Source organism: Sturnus vulgaris, chromosome 25 (assembly GCF_052056855.1).
Source record: "Sturnus vulgaris isolate bStuVul1 chromosome 25, bStuVul1.hap1, whole genome shotgun sequence".
Taxonomy (NCBI): domain Eukaryota; kingdom Metazoa; phylum Chordata; class Aves; order Passeriformes; family Sturnidae; genus Sturnus; species Sturnus vulgaris.
Genome location: NC_142267.1, coordinates 7166755 through 7185615, shown reverse-complemented (window position 1 = coordinate 7185615; position 18861 = coordinate 7166755). Strand labels below are relative to the sequence as shown.

General features: G+C 43.1%; 1 protein-coding gene across 8 annotated transcripts in view; it reads left to right on the top strand.

Annotated features, from left to right (window-relative positions):
• Positions 1–18861, top strand: part of SPEN (spen family transcriptional repressor) — a 66108-nt gene that overhangs the window by 31960 nt on the left and 15287 nt on the right. For 5 of the 8 annotated variants that reach the window (XM_088178854.1, XM_088178853.1, XM_088178852.1 and 2 more), the window contains exons 4-10: positions 10137–10297; positions 11437–11637; positions 12417–12568; positions 15074–15199; positions 15760–15873; positions 17003–17116; positions 18659–18759. In XM_088178854.1, the coding sequence (XP_088034980.1) occupies positions 10137–10297; positions 11437–11637; positions 12417–12568; positions 15074–15199; positions 15760–15873; positions 17003–17116; positions 18659–18759 (969 nt within the window). The remainder of the gene's footprint in view (positions 1–10136; positions 10298–11436; positions 11638–12416; positions 12569–15073; positions 15200–15759; positions 15874–17002; positions 17117–18658; positions 18760–18861) is intronic. The other 3 variants (XM_088178856.1, XM_088178855.1, XM_088178851.1) reach the window with 2 other exon arrangements.

The window sequence follows — 18861 nt, the reverse complement described above, 5'->3', positions numbered from 1 at the left end:
GTCACAGGCTTTTGGGAAAGAGAATCCCTGGACTTCTGATCGTGTGTGGAGATGTAATTGTTAAATCCTCATAAATTCCATGGAATTAAATTACAGCAAGGTACTTTTTCAGACGTTAGTCTTAAGTAGCAAACACTGTCATATGATACGGGTTTTGCTGGGTTGGTTTTGGGGTTGTTTTTTCTTTTTAATTTAGCTTCTAAGCCTGGCATTACTCTCCATAGTTGCTCAATAAAGTAAGATCACATTCTCTCCCCCAGCCTACTGCAGATCCATAATAGGTGCTGTGGCACTTTACCTATTTCATACAGACATTTTCTTTCTGATTTTATTTTCATTACTTCAGTGTTTTCTACCCATGTGAAAGCTCACAGAAAGTTCTACTTTTCGTTGTATTTTTATTTGCATGTGGGCAGCAAAATGAAGTAATTCCCAAATATAGTCCTAGCCAAGAGATCCATCTGTTCCCTGCATTTTTAAATGGCAAATTAATCCTTAGCATAGAACTCAAATGTCTTCTCTCTATAATTTTTGCTGCCTGAGATCACAGAAATTACTTTTTTTTTCCCCAGGCCTTCCATTTTAAAGTAATCCTTTACTCCAGAACAGCAGCTCCCATTCTGGTTTTACAGAGCTCTCCTGTGATTCTTCCAGTCACTGTTGTTGGTCAAAAAGGGAACATTAAAAAAAACACAGCCTCCAAAATTATTCTTCTCTTCATCTCTTTGGTGTTTCTTTGAGAGGCTGTAGAAGATTCTATTAGAATCTTAGATCAGAAGGAGTATTTTATGATTCTAAGATGTAAGGGAATAGAAATTCTCTTTGAAAAACACCCTTGGTAAATGGATTTATTTTGGATGGAGAGCTAGGGTTGCTCTGTCCATTTTCATTTTGATTTCTCTCTTTGGACAATAGTTACCATTTTTAGAAGTACTAAACTTGCACGGTGTTATCTGCCATAAAGGGAATTTCTATATTAAGCTTTGCATGTTCCCAAATTTACTTAAGCAGCATTGTAGCTCAGCTGTGTATCTTGGCATGCCTTCCATTGCAGCTCCCATCCCAGGAACAATTCTGTTTATAGGAGAGGATGCACCATTTCAAAACTGCTCCAAATCAGGAATTTCAACAAATGGTGTTTTGTGTATTGCTAAAAAAACCCCAGTGCCTTGGGTTGGGAGGAGGCAGTGCACGCAAATAGTGCCTGGCATGGTTTTTATAAGGCAAGGTGTGATGCTTTTCTAAAACATGAAGACACAATTAATTCTATGGGGCTGTTTGCCATGATCTTCTGGCAGCTTTATGTTAAAAAGTAACTGCAGTAACCTGGAGGTGAATCAGTGCTAGGGCTTTTTTTGTTCTAGCATATGTCTGAAAAAGGCTTTTCTTCGAAAGGTGCCCTGTGCTCAACAGTTAGTCAGTGCCAAATGGTTTAAAAATTGTATTTAGAAGTGTTTATTCCCAGAAATTAATTTGACAGGGCTCTTGAGGCAAAAGAGGTTGCTTTTTGCTCTTTGATTAGATGTGTAGTAGCCTACTTGGATGCAGTGGTGGTTGCATTTTCAATGGCACTTCACTCTTCTGGCTCATAGGCAGCACTTGGAGTAGAGTTTGGTGATTTTTCCTAGGACACTGAGTAGGTCCCTTCATGAAAGCAGTGCAGTTGTTGAGGAAACTGCCTTTAAATGTTGGGCTTGATGATCATGGAGCTGTCTTCCAGCTTAAATGATTCTGTGTTACTTTCTTGGTATTTTGAAAAGACTTGGCTATCCGTTAGCCAGGAGATCAAATTCCTCAGCCGGCTCCCTCTGTGATTCACGGAATGACCTTGGGCAAAGCCCTTGGCCTCTTCATACCTTCCTCTTCATCTGTAGAGGGTGTTAAGACAGCCTCCCATGAATCTGGTACTAAAATACAGCTTTTGTCCAAAGATTTCATGCTCTGAGGTATCAGTTACAAAATACTAATTTAAATAATCAGCAGATAGGTGGCAAAAGTTCTTCCCTTTAACACAGTTATGCTGCTTTTGGCCAACTTTTGTCTGATCTGTGACTGGAGCAGCAGCTCTTCCTCAGGCATGTCCTGCCTGTGCTTGGAATAACTTGGAGCATGGCTGGAGGAGGTGGGAGTTCTGGGTGGCTGCAGTGGGACTTCTCACGAGGCAGCTTGAGCCAAGGCTTCCCTCTGTGAAGGTGATGTTAAACAGAGGCTCATCCTGCTCACCCATTCTCACACCCACCCTCTTTCTTGTCTCTTTGCATCGGTGGAAGTTTAATTGTGGGAAAGCAGAGCTGAAGAGCTACTTTGTACTTCACCCTCAAGGCCTCGATGACTTTTATCTTTGCCAGCGCCAAGCTCCGTCACTGTGGCCGTTTGCTGAGAAAGCATTTCCTCCGGCTTCCCAGGGTTTCTTTTGGAGCATGAGCAATCCCACTGTTCCCAGGGAGCATCCATGGTTCAAAGAGGCATTGGCTGGGCAGGCAGGTAACTCCAGCTGCTCCCAAATTCAACACCAAACCCATCTACATCTGAGCCACCAGCCAGCGTGGGGAGCACAGGGACTGAGCAGCAGTGGGAAGCTGTTGTCAGTGCTGAGTCAGCTCTTTGCTCCAGAGATAGTCCAGCGTGTTTGTACCCAGCAATTTTTTTCTCTCCAGGTTAGTGTTTTTAATTCTTGGCTGTACAAAGTTCAAACCCAAAGACAGGGGGATGTAGGTCAAGGAGCAAGGTGACAACACCGGCTGTGGGTTGGGCAAAGTGTCCTCAGCCCGACGGGGATTAATAAAAACACAGATATTTTTAGCACTCAGAATGGGTTATTTAGTTGCAGGGAGGAATTAAAAGGAGCCCAAAGCTGTCTGGAAAGTCGGAGGACTGCAGGGGAAGGTGGTTCTGGGGGTGGGGTGGGAGCAGTCCATCCTTCTAAGCAACATATCCATCTTTTCTGTGATTCATTTCAGACTTTCATCAAAGATCAGGTGTCAGACATCAGGATAAAATAACTGATGTAAATATATTTATATATATTTATTCATGGCCTGTCACAGAAATGCAAATGGAATGTTAATAAGCCACTCACTTGACTTGGGATAAATATATGGTAAATAGTACCTGGAGGCTGTGTCTTCAAAAACTTGCTGGTCAGAGACTGAAATAAATACTGCAGCTATGTGTGTTAGTTGGCTATGGATGTGGAGTTGTCATGGTTGTGTTGCTTTCCCATTTAAACATCATTTAATTTAATTTCTCTGGATTTAGGGTTCTAGCCTAGTAGGAGATCACTGAAGTATTCTCTCTGGCCATGGTAAAGGAGAAAAAATTATGGGAAGGAAGATGTTCTCGTTTCATTAGTTTGCAGTACTTAATGATCTCTCTTCAGAGCTGTAAATGCTGGTTTTATCTGTTGCATGCTTTTTGTAGCTGTTTTTGTTTCTGTGCAGCAGGTCTGGCCTTTCCCCCCCTCTCGGTGGATTGTCTTATCATAGTTGAGTGCTGCTAAATACTGCAGTGTGTGACATGCACAAACCGAAGTTCTTTGGGTGGCAAGTTCTTAGCAGCTTGAACGGGTGCCAGGAATGTCACGGAATCGTATCCCGGCGAGCTTTGCTCTGAAGGGGCTGAGGCTGGGGTGATGGGCACAGGGTAATTACACTGAGGGAGTGTTTAGATGGCTTTCTCTGCCCTTCCTCTTATATCTGTATTTCCAGTGGAAAGCCTTGTTTGCACGTGGAGGAGCGGGGTTCAGGTTCTTTGTGGTTTCCCTGTGTGGGCTGAGCCCCTTCAGCGCTCACCTGCAGTTGGCAAAATGCGGCAACGGCTCGTTAGCTCTTGATCTCTTCATACAAACCAACCTCAGAGGTCGGGACTGGGTTTTCTGACGTCTTCAACTTCAGGTTCAACAACTCCTTTGAATGAGGGAAAAAACCCTCGTATTTATTTCCGCAGGTGTGTGAAATGTTTTTTTCCCCATACAAATACTCTGGTGTGGGACGTGTCGTGTGTACAGAACAACTGCCTGCTGCTTGCTTGGATATTTAGGTCAATGTTGGAATCAGCTCTGATAAGGAGTTGCTCACTGCGTGCCCAGACCTCTGGAATTTTCATTGTGGTTATTCCTGCCCATGGCAGGGTGTTGGAATGAGATGATCTTCCAGTCCCCTTCTGGGATTCTATGATTCCTACTTGAGTGTGGCAGAGAGCCACCTGGATTGTTGGATTAATGGGGTGATGTCAGGAGTTTTGTGGGAATGGACTTCTGCTGTTCATAGGAAGGAACGTGTGATTTGATGTGCATTTTTGACTTAGGTGTATGTAGAGAACAGGGCAAATTCTGGTTAAATATCTTCTTAGGTTCATGTAGTATCTATCAGCAGGTCAGAAATACCACTCTGTAATAGCCCTGTGCATATATTGCTCCAGTATATAATTTTCAATCCAGAAGTCAAAGTGTTTCACAGGTAAGATCCTTTAGTCCATTGCTAGAATGGAATACAGTGCATTTTTAAAGCTTTTATTTTAAGCAGTTGCCATGAATTTTTTCTGGGTGTTGGCTGGCAGTAATCAGGTCTTTTAAATTATTTTCATTCCCAGACAGCACATCAGTACATTCAGTTTTCTGGTGCTGTTTTCCCAGGCTGAGGAAATCTAAGCAGCAGGTTTTTTCCAAAGCCTATAAAGTATCCCCAAGGATTTGTATCTTCTGGATAGAGCTGATCATACAGCACTGTCAGTGCTGGTGGTTTCTACATGGAGATCATCTGCAGTGACTTCACTCGGATCTGGAAAGGGAGGGACAGGGAGAAAAACCGAGGGTTTCTGTTGCTTCTGTTCAGAGATGTTAACTTTGGATTTCCTGACCCAGCTTGGGAATCTGCTGCTGACATCAGCCATGAGAATAATCCACCATCAGCAGGGATGGAGCCTGTCCTCAGTAGATCTTTCTAGGAGATAATCTTTACTCGGAGATTATTCTGACAGGGTGTTGAGTCGAGCTGAGCCAGGCAGAGTTCCTGATTTCAAATTAATTTTGGCAGGGAAAATGTGATCATTCTGCATATTTCCTCTAAAAAAGAATAATCCTGGATTCCTCACCAAGTCTGGTGAAACAGTTTTTGGAGGCAGCTATAAAAAAATTTCTAAGTATTAATTTTTGCATTTTTCACATCTGATATTTGCAAAGGTTTTAAACTGGTTTTAGGTGTCTTTGTTTTTAACTTGCTTCAGCAACAGAGGTTAGAATCATGGAGTGACAGAATCATGGAATGGTTCGGGTTGGAAGGGACCTTAAATCTCGTCTCATTCCACCCCTGCCATGGGCAGGGACATCTTCCACTATCACAGGTTACTCCAAGAGCTATCCCACCTGGCCTTGGACACTTCCAGGGACTAGACAGTCACAGCTTTTCTGGGCAACAGCAGGTTGGTTTTGTTTTGCTTTTTTAAACCTGCATTGGCAGTTCAGCACCCGTGGGATATTCAAGCTTCCCTCTGCATTATCCTCCACTGTGGCCACCATGTTTCCAGCCATGTTTCCAGCTTTGTTTCCTGCCTGCGGCTTGCGGGGAGTCCCCAGCCTGCAGCTGACTCACCACTCTCAAATAAATCAATGGGCAGAAATGACAATTGTGCCACATTTTAAAATTGCAGGAGAGTGGAGGGCAAGTTGTGAGATCCCTTGATTCAGCGCCACTGCCATTGACAGGAAGCAGCAGGTCTCCCGTTCCATCAACAGGCTTGGAGCCTCTCTTTTATCTCCTTTTCGTGGGAACAAAGGACAGCTGGCTTTGTATTCTCCGCTCAGTGCTTTCATTTCTCACACGTAAACCCAGCGTAACTTCATCACCGCTCGACCTGCAGACTGTTATTGCCTGAAAATGAGAAATTTCTCTGGAAATGGGGAGTGATTTGTGGGATATCAGGATTTGAAATGTCATCTTTGAATTTAGAACTGAGCAAAGGAAAATTCTGTGTGCTAAATGAGCTGCAGGGTACTGAGACCAGGAATGGGGCCCCATCATTCTCATGGGTCCCTTCCAACACAGGATATTCCATGATTCCGTGAAACCACATGTATTTGGGTCTAAACCCCATTACTGGATTCTTATGTGTTTGAATCTTTGGGAATCGGCCCATGTGGATAAAATTCAGATTGGATTACGAACAAGTTTAATCTTGATAAATGGTAAATAGATGCATAGATAAATATTGTAAGTTATGGAAATATTTTATCATGGTAGATGAAAAATGGGTACATAAATAGTGTGAGTAAGAGCACACATCATTATATACTCATAGGTAATTATGGAATGCAGATAAGTGTTTCAAAAGGTCTTGTAAACTACACCTGTAGTAAAGTGCATGTGTAAGAGAAAGATTTTTGTGTCCACCCCTTGTTTAATGAAGAACAATCTCTTACTGCTCCGTTTGTCCATCTGATTTTGCTGACAGTAAAATGCAAAAATAATTTTTCTTTAATGCTGTGATGCCGTAGAGTGAAACTAATTTTAGATGTATCTGGGCTGGACAAAAGAACGTCTGAAATGCTGGTTAAATACTCAGACTCTTCCCCAGTGGTCCCACATTCCTGGGAGAAGTGCAGAGCACAGTGGAGGATGTCGGAGGAGCTGTTCCCAGCTCCCTCCCGGTGCCGCGCGTGTGTTGTGACAGCTCAGGAGATTAGTTCTTCAGCGTGCTGGCATTCTGCTCCACTGACTTTGCAGGGATGTGTAAGAGCAGGTTTTCCCGTGTTGGGAAAAGGCTTAGTGCCAGAGCACGCTCTGCTTCTGGAAAAAATCACCCCAGGTTTAATGCTGGTAGCAGAAGCCCAAAATGGAGTTATAAAGATATTTTTGTGCCATTTTTGACCTGCCTCAAAACCTATTGATACTTGGAATAATTTTAAGGAGGAGATTATCAGAGCTGTTGTTTTATCCTATTATATTCCTGTGTTAAAGTTTCCTTAGCTCATTCTAAAAGCTTTATGAACCCACTTTTGCCAGAAGAGTTTTTAATAACTTATTTTCTGCATTGGCAATGAGTGGTTGTTTTCAAAATTACTCACAGGGAAAAGCAAAGCCATATTCTCATTTTAATATTCTGGGAACTTGTCCTTGAGCAGCTTTCAGGCTTCGGATCTGTATATTTTTAAACCTGAAAAAGAGTTGTTTTTGCTGCTCAAGACTCCATATAATTCCCTGTCAGATGCTTTATTTTGATTGTGCTGTGAGCTATAACTGGGTGACATAGCAGCTATAATTAACTCTTCCATCATTCTCCCATTCACAGAACATCAAACCTTTGACTTACTTTTGAATTATTATATCCATGTTTCTTCAGTTGGAAAACTGATGGGGATTTCCCGAAAGAAAGGGGGGATTGTTCTTGCAATAATTTTTTTTTCTTGTCTAAAAATAGTCAGGAAATACTGACTTTTTTTTTTCTGGAATGTCTCAGAAAGTCTTATTTGCTAAGGGCCCTAAAACTCCCTGGGGAAGTGCAAGTTACCAGCATGAGCCTTGTTTCCCAAAGTTGCGCAGAATTCAGGCTCCTGTTTAGAATTTATCACCCTGTTGCACTGCTGTGTCATCACTTGGATATTTAACGGTGTTACCTGAGATAATACTTTTTCTCTAGTGGAATGCTGTGATTTTAACAGTATGTTCCATGTTTTAACATCCTCATAAAAAAAACCCCAGACTGTAAAAATAGCCTGTCTCCATTCTAAAGCACTGCTCAGATCAATTCAGCACTGCCTCTTGCTCGAGATACGATCTCAGCACACTGGAATTCCAAAGGCTTTGGGTGTAAGGGCATGAGCGTCAGGATGTGAGAAGGAGAAGTGGAAATGTGTGCAGGGTGGAGGGATCTGCAGCCCTGAAGTCCTATTTTAATTTTCCCCAGGGGCTGCTGAACCACATGGAGCTGCTGTCAGCTTGGGAATTATTTTCAGTTTCTCCCCACATACATTCTCTGCCCTATATTTGTGTGTTTAAAGAAGTTTCTCTATTCTTTGCCAATTTATTTCTCAGTAGCAGGTGATGGCTGATGTTGCTCCTGAGAACACTGAGGGGCCTGTTCGATTGGGGTTAGGTTTGTTCTTTTCTCAAAATGCTGTAAAGAAGAACTTCAGTTTGGTGATTTAGTGGAAGGGCAGAAGGAATGGGATAAAGATGAGGAGGAAATGCTTCACTCTTCACTTTCAATGATTAAATAGTTCATAATGAAGAGTGCACAAAAGGAGGGTGCACAGGTGAGACAGAAAGCCAGTTTACTAATTTGGCAGAAAAATGAGGCTGTGAAGGAACATCTTGATGGTGGGATATTCACTGCTGGAAAACACAAGGGACTGTTGGTGGGAAGGGAAATGTTATTTATTACCCATGAAGTGAGAGGTTGGGTGGTACAAGGCAGCTGCCCTTGGGAACAGCAGGGCGGGAGAAAGGGCTCAGTTTTTCACTCTCTTCTTGGCATGGCTTTATTTTCACTATTCTCCCAAAGTGATGCTGAACTTCCTCCTCCAGAGCAGGGGGAGTAGGAGGAGAATGTGTGGGAAAGGCACCAACGTGTGAAGTGGCTCCATGGGATGGGAGGGTTGTAATGAGAGGGTGAGACCAGCAGCAATTTCTCATGTTTATTATTACTTCTGCATTTTTGACCCTTTTTGTTGTGTTTTATTTTGGTCTGGCCTGTTTTTATATCCTTCTGGATTGTTTGTAAGTATTTTGGGACAGAGATTGTCTTCCCTTCTGTGCCTCCAAATATAATGGGGACAGAGCCCAAGGGCTTTTGAGAATGTGCCATGGTGTTCATTACCCCAAGACGTTCAGAAAGAAAACCAGTTTTTTTTTAACATTTGAAGAAAAACACACACAAAAAAGCAGTAGAAGAGCTCACAAAATCAAATCTTGGAAATTATTAGAAGCCTGAAATGGTTTCCCTGAGAAAAGAAATGGAAAAGTTAAGTGGTTTAATGGCAAGAAGGTTTATAAGAAAGATATGAAATATTTAAGATAAGAAAAAGATAAACTTGCTTATCCTTTTTCTAATACGATGTGGAGAGGAATATAAAAATTCAATCAAGCAGCAAATTTCAGACTGACAGGGTAATTTTAGTATGTGGCACATCTCCCCCCCCTCCAGCCTCCAAGTTAAAATTCCAGCAGAATTTTTTCGAAGGCTACTCGTGTAATGGAGAACGAGAGTCTCTGGGGTTATGTCAGACAAAATTATTTTTAGCGCTGTTCTGAGCCCTCGTGCCTCGGGGAAGAAATGAACCACTGAAGCAGGATGACGTGTCCCCACTGGGCAAGCTTTAATAACATTATATTCTCTGAATTTCTGAGTCTCCTCGGAGCATCGAATGGTCCTGAGTCCATGGATTAGATTGACTCCCTCTGTGATCTAATATGCAAATCCCCTTCCACTGTAATTATTGGTTATAAAAGGCATTCTTGGGTCTGAATTCTTCATATCCTGAAGTTGGAGGTTGAGGCTGAGCCCAGAAATAGTGTTCGCTGGTTCATAGAGAATCCTAGAATGGTTTGAGATAGAAGGGATTTTTAAGATAATCTTGTTCCACCCTGGGCTGTGGGGTGGGACAGGGACATCCCCATCTATCCAGGTTATTCCCAAGCAATTGACCAAAATACTTGCCATGATTTTCACACGGGGTCTCTTTGGAGTACAGATTTTTTCAGGGAAGATGCCTGAGAGCACAATAATATTTCTTTCCTGTACATGAGAGTGCTGGGATGGATTTTGAGGCGTTATCAGACTTTTGCATCCTTCCTGTATTTCTCCACTCTTCATACACAGCTCCTGAGCTGGTCCACCATTGCATTATGCTTAATTAAATCTCCACCACTATCAGGGTGGGTAACAGGATCTTGCTGACATTTTACCCATATTCCACTTCCCTGCCTGTCTTCTCTGGGGGCTTTGGTAGGGAATATTGGTAGGAAGACTTAAATTCATGTGAATAAGTGGGCGGCAGCACAGAAACAGAATCCACGCACAAGAGGGAGGAAGGCCTGTAGACGAGCAGAAACTCTGGAATTTTGCTTTTTTAGTAAGGTAACCATTTCCTGGGTGACTTTGCTCCATGCACTCACCTGTCCTTCCCTCCGTGCCATTCCCAGCAGTGACTCCAGCAGCAGCTCGAGCGATGAGTCCCCGGCACGCTCAGTGCAGTCAACGGCCGTCCCTGCGCCTGCATCCCAGCTGCTCCCGTCACTGGAGAAGGATGAGCCCCGGAAGAGTTTTGGGATCAAGGTGCAAAATCTTCCAGTGCGCTCAACAGGTAAATTCACTTGGGAAAGGGGAATGGGAAAAAAGGGATGGGACTGCTGGAGTAACTTGTACTGAGTCTTTGACACGGCAGGCATGTGCTGCCTCCGAGGACGGGATTCTCTCCCTGCTTCTGCCTCAGTTCTTGTGTGACAGTTGGAAAATTGCTTAATTAGTGACCGTCTGTGAGAAGCCCTGCTGGTCCCAGCTCCAAGTACTGGGAATTTCCAGCTCCTGGAACTGGTGCTTCCAACAGTAATGTGGGCTTTCCCAGGGAAAAACGGACACATCTCCATTTATAACTTGAAACTTTGATTGTTTTTTCTCACTCTGCTTCAGTTTCTTTTTTAACCCAAGAAGTTGAGAGTTTTCTGTTGCAGTTTGAGTACTTTAAACGCCTGAGCATATTTGTAAGGGCAATGCATATTGCATGGAAAATAACCTAGGAAACCATGTGCTGAGGAGTGCCCATGATTGCTCCCTGTTCCCTGTGCTGAGCACAGGAGAGATCTCACAGGAAAAAACAGTATGGAATCAGTTGTGAAATAGTTTTAACAGAATTCATGGATGCAGAAGCACTGGCTGGGCTGAAATAATCTGTTCATCTTGTGAGCAGAGTACCTCATATGTTGCTATCTTCCTATAGATTTAATGCTGTCATATTCCTGAAAGGACACGATGCTGAGGTCAATATCCCACGAATCGCAGGCAGATTGTGTGGGCCTGAGTCTGCCTGATTATATTTCTGAATTGACTGAACTGAATGCTGTGTGACTCCAGCCTTCATTCCAGATACATCATCCCAGCTGTGCTCAGTATTCCTGTGGGATTTTTAATCAAGTATCCCTGTTATTTCTTCACCTGAAACTGAGTGGGTGTTTCTTAGAAGCAAAAACCATCCACTGCCAGCTTTAGTCATGTAAAACCTCATGTGTGTAGTTTTTTGGGTTTAAAAGAGAAAGATCAGCCAGAAACTTTGGACATCGGCAAAATTAACATCCCAAAGTAAAAAGGGCACTCGTGTGAGCACTGAGTTAAATGGGATGAAGTCACATTTCAGAAAGACAGTCAGAGTTCTTCATGTCTTTTATGGTGTTACTGACTTGGTAGAAGTTGTATTTCTGCAGTATTAATGTTTATTTGTTGGTTTAGATACAAGCCTTAAAGATGGACTTTTCCACGAATTCAAGAAGTACGGGAAGGTGACGTCAGTGCAGATCCATGGCGCATCCGAGGAGCGCTATGGCCTCGTGTTCTTCCGGCAGCAGGAGGACCAGGAGAAAGCACTAAATGCCTCCAAAGGAAAGCTTTTCTTTGGCATGCAGATTGAAGTCACGGCCTGGATAGGACCAGGTAAGGTCCACGCCCTTCTCCCACAGGACCGCTCTGGGTGTGTTCAGGAGCTGTTGTAAAGAGGCAGAATAGAAGTAGGAAACTTACTTTAAAGGAACTGGGAAAATGCCACAATAAACTCCAGAGCAAAAAGAGTGGATGCTCTTAGATAATCAACAGGAGAGTTCCAGTCTTAAGCCTCAGAGAAGGAAAGCTGCCATCCTCCCAAACAGTGGGATCTGCAGGAAGGAACAATTTCATCCACCACGTCTCGGTGGAGCAGCTGCCGGTGGGTGGTGTGAGCACGCACTGAGTCCTCCCAGCCTCATTTTGTCTCCTTTTAATTAAAACACCAACAAGTGCTGCGGTTTGAGTCTGTGGCAGCAGAGCCCACATGACCAACCAGTGAGCGCTGCAGCCCTGAGCATGTGGTGAAGTTCTAAGACTGCACTTCAATGGCTTCTTTAAAAATTGATTCCTGAAAACAAACTCCTGCCACGTGCTCTTCCCCAAGCATGGGGAAGCCTTACTGTAATTCATGCACTCAAGCACTGATATTTGGTAAGAGTAAATTTTCAGAGAAGCAGTTGGAAGATGCAGCTCTTTCACCTGAGGATGCTCAGATTCCTCCATGAAATATAAAGATTCCCAATCCCACATAAATAACAAGTCATGGGTGTAGTACTGGGTGTTTTTCTCAAAGATAGTGGTTACACTTGTTCAGATCAAGGAGACCTGAATAAACCAACATGAACCAAATTGCCAGTCATTACAAATTTCCTGCTCTCTTTTTATCGTAGAAACCGAAAGTGAGAATGAATTTCGTCCTTTGGATGAAAGGATAGATGAGTTTCACCCAAAGGCAACGAGAACTCTGTTCATTGGCAACCTGGAGAAAACAACCACCTACCATGACCTTCGCAACATCTTCCAGCGCTTTGGGGGAATAGTGGTATGTGAATCGTGTCCTGTGTGGGGTGGCACTGCCTCCCTTTCTCTGCAGACCTGTGAAATGCTGTGAGTGGTGCTAAATCTTCAACGACAGATAATTCAGTCTTTCTCTAATAATCTGAGTCATTCATCTTGCTGGAATATACCTGAAAGCTTTTCTTTGTATTTGGAGTTCAGCATATGAATGTTGAGTGGTACCTTAGCAGGAAAAACAGTCCTAGGAGTGTTCATAACATGTCTCTCTTTCTGTTTTCTCCTGGTAATTCTCTCCTGGTAGCTCCAAAGCTGACTGGGTATTTGGGATGTGAATGTGCCAGATGATGTTCTCGTGTTGACTCCTACAGGTGTTTGAATCTGAGTTTCCTGTTGATTCCTGGAACAAAGGGCTTGGTCAGTGCACGTGGAAGCAGCCCCACGCCCAGGCAGAGGGGATTGGAGCAGATGGATCAGTGATGGCACATGAGGGATTTGGGTTTTCAGCTGAGGGGGAGTATCCAGATGAGGTAGAGCAGCCCCCTCTTCTCTGCCCATGACTTTCTATCAATACACATCAGTGTTACGTTTAAGGGAAATTTTCCACGAAAGTCATGCAACTATCCAATTTAATTAATTTTCACAAGGGCATGGAGTGACAGGACAAGTCTTAAGCTGAAGGAGAGCAGAGTTAGGGAGGAATATTGGGAAGGAATTTTTCCCTGGGAGGATGGGGAGGCCCTGGCACAGGTTGCCCAGGGAAACTGTGGCTGCCTCATCCCTGAAGGTGTCCAAGGCCAGGTTGGATGGGGCTTGGAGCATCCTGGAATAGTGGAAGGTGTCCCTGCCCATGGCAGGGGGTAGAACTGGATGACGACCTGTAAGGACCCTTCCAATCCAAACCATTCTGGGATTCATTCTGTGATTCCTGTTGAGTCTGGGCTTCAGTTGTTCATGTTCTCCCTGTCAGCTGCGGATGCTTGTGAACGTGCTGTGCCTCCTTCACTCTGCTCTGACATGTTTCTGTCACTGCTGAGGAATCAGTCACACATACCAGGAACCACATGCCTGCTACCCCCTAAAAGAAGAGGATGTTGCTTCCATGTACGATGTGAACAAATATAAAATCCTCATTTTATGATGTCTGGCAGCCCTTGTATATCCAGACTCTGTTGTATCCTTGACATCAATACTGATTTATGAATTCGTGCCGTGTCTGTGACTTGAACCCTTTTCCAGTGTTAGAGCAGCAGAGCTCTCCTGAAAAGATGCTTATCAGTGGTGATGTAAATTGGCTTTTGTGTGCCATGGTGCTCCCTGTCAGCATTATTAATGGCTCAGAATTGGGAGGTAGCGCTGCCTTGCTGTTTCCAGGAAAACTTGCAAGCTCAGGTGCAGAAGAGGCCAGCTTTATAAACTTTCTGAGGGGTAATGAGCACAATAATGGTATTTTATTTGCCTGTCACAAGGAATTGCTTGCCCAGGGTGAGTGGTCAAGTATAATTTGCCATGGTTGCAGTTGTGCTACTTCAGACATTTGGAAGTGTACTTTTCTATTAATACTCCACTTAAATCATTAGGCCAGGGTTGTAAGAGTCTAACAGTTGTGTAAATCTCCCTGTTTACTTCTGTTTTCTCAGATAAAGAGCTCTTGGGTGAGACCGTATCAAAGTGCTGCCTTGTCCCTAAATTTATTAACCATGAAATTAGCCTGTCCTGGATGTTGGAGCATTTGTGCTCAGATCCATGTGTAGCTCACAAAGGCAGCTCCTGCTATTCCAACAAATAAAGCCAAACCCTCCACCTCCTATTTTCAGCTTGGAGTGATTCATAATATCATGAGTTTGTTCAGAGGCTTTGGGTACATTTCCAGTGCTAGTGCTGAGCTTGTTTGTTAACCAAATGCCAGCTCCTGGCTAGTTGGGCTTTTTCAAATTGATTAAAATCAGCCTTTATTTGGCTTTGTGAGTCTCTGACTGTACTTGTGAATGGGCCTGTGGTGGCTTGGTTTTAAAGAGCAACAACATCCAAAGTTGAGGATCTTTTTTGCCTTTGCCATGAGTCAGACTGGTTCAAGAGGTGAGTCCAGCATCACTTTGTGTTTCTAGGAACAGGATGGATCATGATTATTTGGAAAAGAAGCCCCGCTTGGCTCAGAAGAGGATTGGAGCAGGTTGTTTTCTCTTGAGCCTTTGTGAGCGAAAATTAATCTGTATTTCTTTGATCCTGAATTGTCTCGTCTTGATATAATATTAACAGCCTAAAGCTGGTGTTTGTTGATCAGGTCAGGCTTAGTTCTACAGGCTTGGATTTTAAATCTGTGGGATAAAGAGCTTTCCCTGCTCAGTAAGGATTTGGTTTTGAGATGCAGCAGAACAGCAAAGTTTTAACTGTCTACTATTGTTTAAATCCTCTCTCTGAAGAAAATATTAATTAAAGAGCTTGTTGTGACACGTGTGCCTGAAAAAAACAAGTCCTCTTAGATGGGATTGAGTGCTGACTTTGGGTTGTTGTGTTTTGTGCTTTTCCCCAGGACATCGACATTAAGAAGGTGAACGGTGTCCCTCAGTACGCGTTCCTGCAGTACTGCGACATCGCCAGTGTGTGCAAAGCCATTAAGAAGATGGATGGGGAATATCTTGGAAATAACCGGCTCAAGGTAAAGAAATCCTCCCCTGGACTGTATCCTTCCTATATCTTCCATCGCCGCATCGAGGGATGTTTCACAGCAGGGTAGTTTATGGAAGATGATTTTTAATGTGAGATCATATCAGAGCGTGATGGTTTCAATCATCATCTGATTGGGATTAATCAGCGTTTTTGTTATCTCTGTCCACACGCAATCCTGGGATTGAGCTCTCAGAGACTGATGTTCCCTGGCCTGGAAGGGCCACGTCTGGCGAGGCTGTGCTGGGAATCCATCCCACTCCCCAAGGCAAACGGGGCCTGTCAGGCCCCAGAGCTGTCAATCTGTCACTTCTCAGACATTCAAACTGTAGAAGAACCCAATGTTGTCAAACACTGTATTTGTTTAAACAAGCAGAATTATTTTCATTAATTGCTCTTTGATTTTGTCTTGCACCTGCACCAGATGCTAATTTTAGAAAATCTGTACAAACATCAGCTTTCTCCAAATAAGTCTTTCATTAGGCAGGCTCTGTTCAGTGAGTTTAACCCTTGTGCACTGTACTGATGGAAGTTTTGCCCTTTTGTGTCCAGCTGGGTTTTGGGAAGAGCATGCCTACAAACTGCGTGTGGTTAGATGGGCTTTCCACAAACGTTACGGATCAGTATCTGACCCGACATTTCTGCCGATACGGGCCTGTGGTGAAGGTAGGTGGGAGGCTTTGGTGTGTGCTTCCAATTCCTTACTGTCTTCCTTTCTTCCCATCCTGTCCTTTCAACCCCACTGTCCAGGGCTTTACAGCTCAGGTAGAAAAAATTTTCTCTGGGGTGGAATTGGGCTGACAGGGCTTTGTCAACATAGACAGCAACCAAAAAAAAAGTATTTTGAGTGAGCTGAGATGCTGAGTATTGGACACCATTTATTGCTCTTGTGCAGTACAGTCTCTCCCATGCAAAACTTCTTAAATGTTAGTTGGAAGAACAGTCGTCTAATTACGTAATTACTCATGTTTGCTAATTACATAATTAGACATAACTATGTTTTTTTTCATCAGACCGAGAAAAAAAGACTTTTTAAAAGCAGTCAGGGCAGTCTCAGTGCCAAAAGTACATGGAAGAAGAGAGAAAGTCAACAATGGTGCAGCCTACCCGTGTCAGGCAGTGGGAGCTTCTCCCATGCAAGTGATTTATCATGTGCCTAAACTTCAGTGTAGGAGTTGTCCTGTGTATTTTTGTTGGACATGGATGTGCTTAAAATTAAGCAACGTGTGTAAATCTTTGCAGCATAAGGGTCTGGCTTCCCCAAAGGATTTTTGTGGGTTTGTGTTGCAGCTTTGACATTCTTTATTCTAGCTGTTGTTGCTTGAATAATACATTTATGCTGCTACAGGAAGGCAATATTTGGAAAGTAGGCGTTTAACAACTGATGAGTGGTACTGCGGACCGATAACAAAAGCTGGTTCCACTTTGGGATTAAATGTTCCCTTTACCTTTTTTCCCCCCTAAAACACATTGGAAATTAAAAAACCCCAAACCTTAACAAAGAAATGTTACAAACCTCAGTCAACAAAGAAAAAATATTAAAAGTAAAATACAGAAAAACAAAATAAAGGCATAATATACCTCAAGCCACAATATCCACAATTCAAAGCAGTCCCGTGTCCTTTTATTGTCTCTTCATTCCAATATACCTCATCAGAAAAGCCTGGAAATTCACCTTGCTAAAAATTATTTCCTTACTGGTATCCCCATGACTTAGGATTTTGTTGGGACTGACATTAAGTCCTGTGGATGAGGCTCTTATTTGGTTTTTGTTTTGTTTTTTTGTTTTTTACAGGTGGTGTTTGACCGCTTAAAAGGCATGGCCCTGGTTCTCTACAATGAGATTGAATATGCACAAGCAGCTGTAAAAGAGACCAAGGGGAGGAAAATCGGTGGGAATAAAATTAAGGTGTGCAGAATGACCTCCAAAACAAAACAGGCAAAAAGGAGGAATAAATTGTGTTTAGGCCTTCCCCCTTAAATGCTGGCAGTGCAGACTGCCAGGCTCGAGAAATACTTGGCAGGACACACACGTCCCACATATCAAAGGCTTAAATTACATTTTTATACTCAGCTTATCAAGATGTCAGGGAATCCTGAACTGTTACTTATAAAGCCTTTTCCAGTATTCTGATGTTTGTTTCGCTGAACTTGTCTCTCTGAGCTCCTGAGTGTTGGTGTCCGTGTCACTGCCTCGTTTACCCCAATCCAAGGCAAACTTTTGTCTGTTTTTGTGTTAAAAAAAGGAAATCTGAAGGTGTGAGTTCCTCCAGGAAAACACATGGCTGCATCCAGCTGCCCCATACTGATGTCCAGGCTCTGGGGTACAGTCACCTCAACACACAGTCATGGAATCATGGAATGGTTTGGATTAGAAAAGACCTTAAAGATCGTCTCATCCTTCCTTGCAACAGATTTTAATCAATAATTGAAAACACTACTTTAAAAAATACACAGAAAATATTTTTCTTCCTGGAGCAGCACTTAACATTTACAGGGATATCTTGGATTTGGGTGAATGTGGTGATACCTGTTCTGACTGTCCCATCAGTCCGACTAAGTGGGGATGTAAGGTGTAAGCCAACCCTTTGAATTATCTTCTTCCTCCTCCTTTCTCGTCTCCTAAAGAATGGGCAGTGATGTTAGGCATGATCTCAGCAGCTTCCCACCTCACCCAGGGCTGGGAGTTGGATATTCTGTAGTTTCTGAGTGTGGTGTTGGATATCAGTCACCTTACTATGCAGGAAAGTGTGTGGTCCCTTAAAAGTTTCATGTCTTGTGTGGATCTTGTTGCTTAATGACTTCGGAATAAGCAACACCCCCAATGTGGGCCTGTGCTCCATTGTTGTGGTTACACACAGGACTGGGCTGACTTAAAAAATAACAGAACTGGAATGTTAAAAATATTCCACTATGTGATCTGTTCCATAATATTCCATAATGAAATCCCTTCTAATCCTTAATTTTTTTCACTATACCATTAGCATTTTAGTACTAGAAAACACCAATTCTTGGAGTAGCTGGAACAGGGAGCTGCAGTTCTTGAGGCTTGGTTCTTTCCCTGCCCTATAACCCTGGGCAGACACCATGGAGTCCAGAATGGATTCATAATCCTGACTCTCTGTAGTACTGAGATAAAAGGGACTTTGGAACTGTCCTGTCATTAAAAACATCAATACCACGATAACAATGTGTATTTTTCCTGCTGCTTTGCCCAACAGAAGCCTCTGGGATGGCAGCTACAACAACTTGGTAAGGAGGTAGTTACACAGCTCCACTAAGAAAGATCTTTATTCCTGGGGATGTGCAGGGCCAGAATTGGGAAGCTTTTGACATTTTTTATTAAATTTTACTCCCATTTTGAGTTTTGCTCCCACCTTCAGGGGACAGGGAAATGTTGGCAGAGTGGGATGTTTCTGTGACTGAATGTAATTTCCCCTTTCTTTTTCAGGTGGACTTTGCAAATCGGGAGAGTCAGTTGGCATTTTATCATTCCATGGAGAAAACAGGTCAAGATATCAGAGACTTCTATGAAATGCTGGCAGAAAGAAGGCATGTATCAATTTTATTTACCAACTATTTTATTTATCAGCTTTATTCAGTTTTTTGTTTTCCAGCATCACCTTACACAATCCTTTTGCAATCATTGTCCTC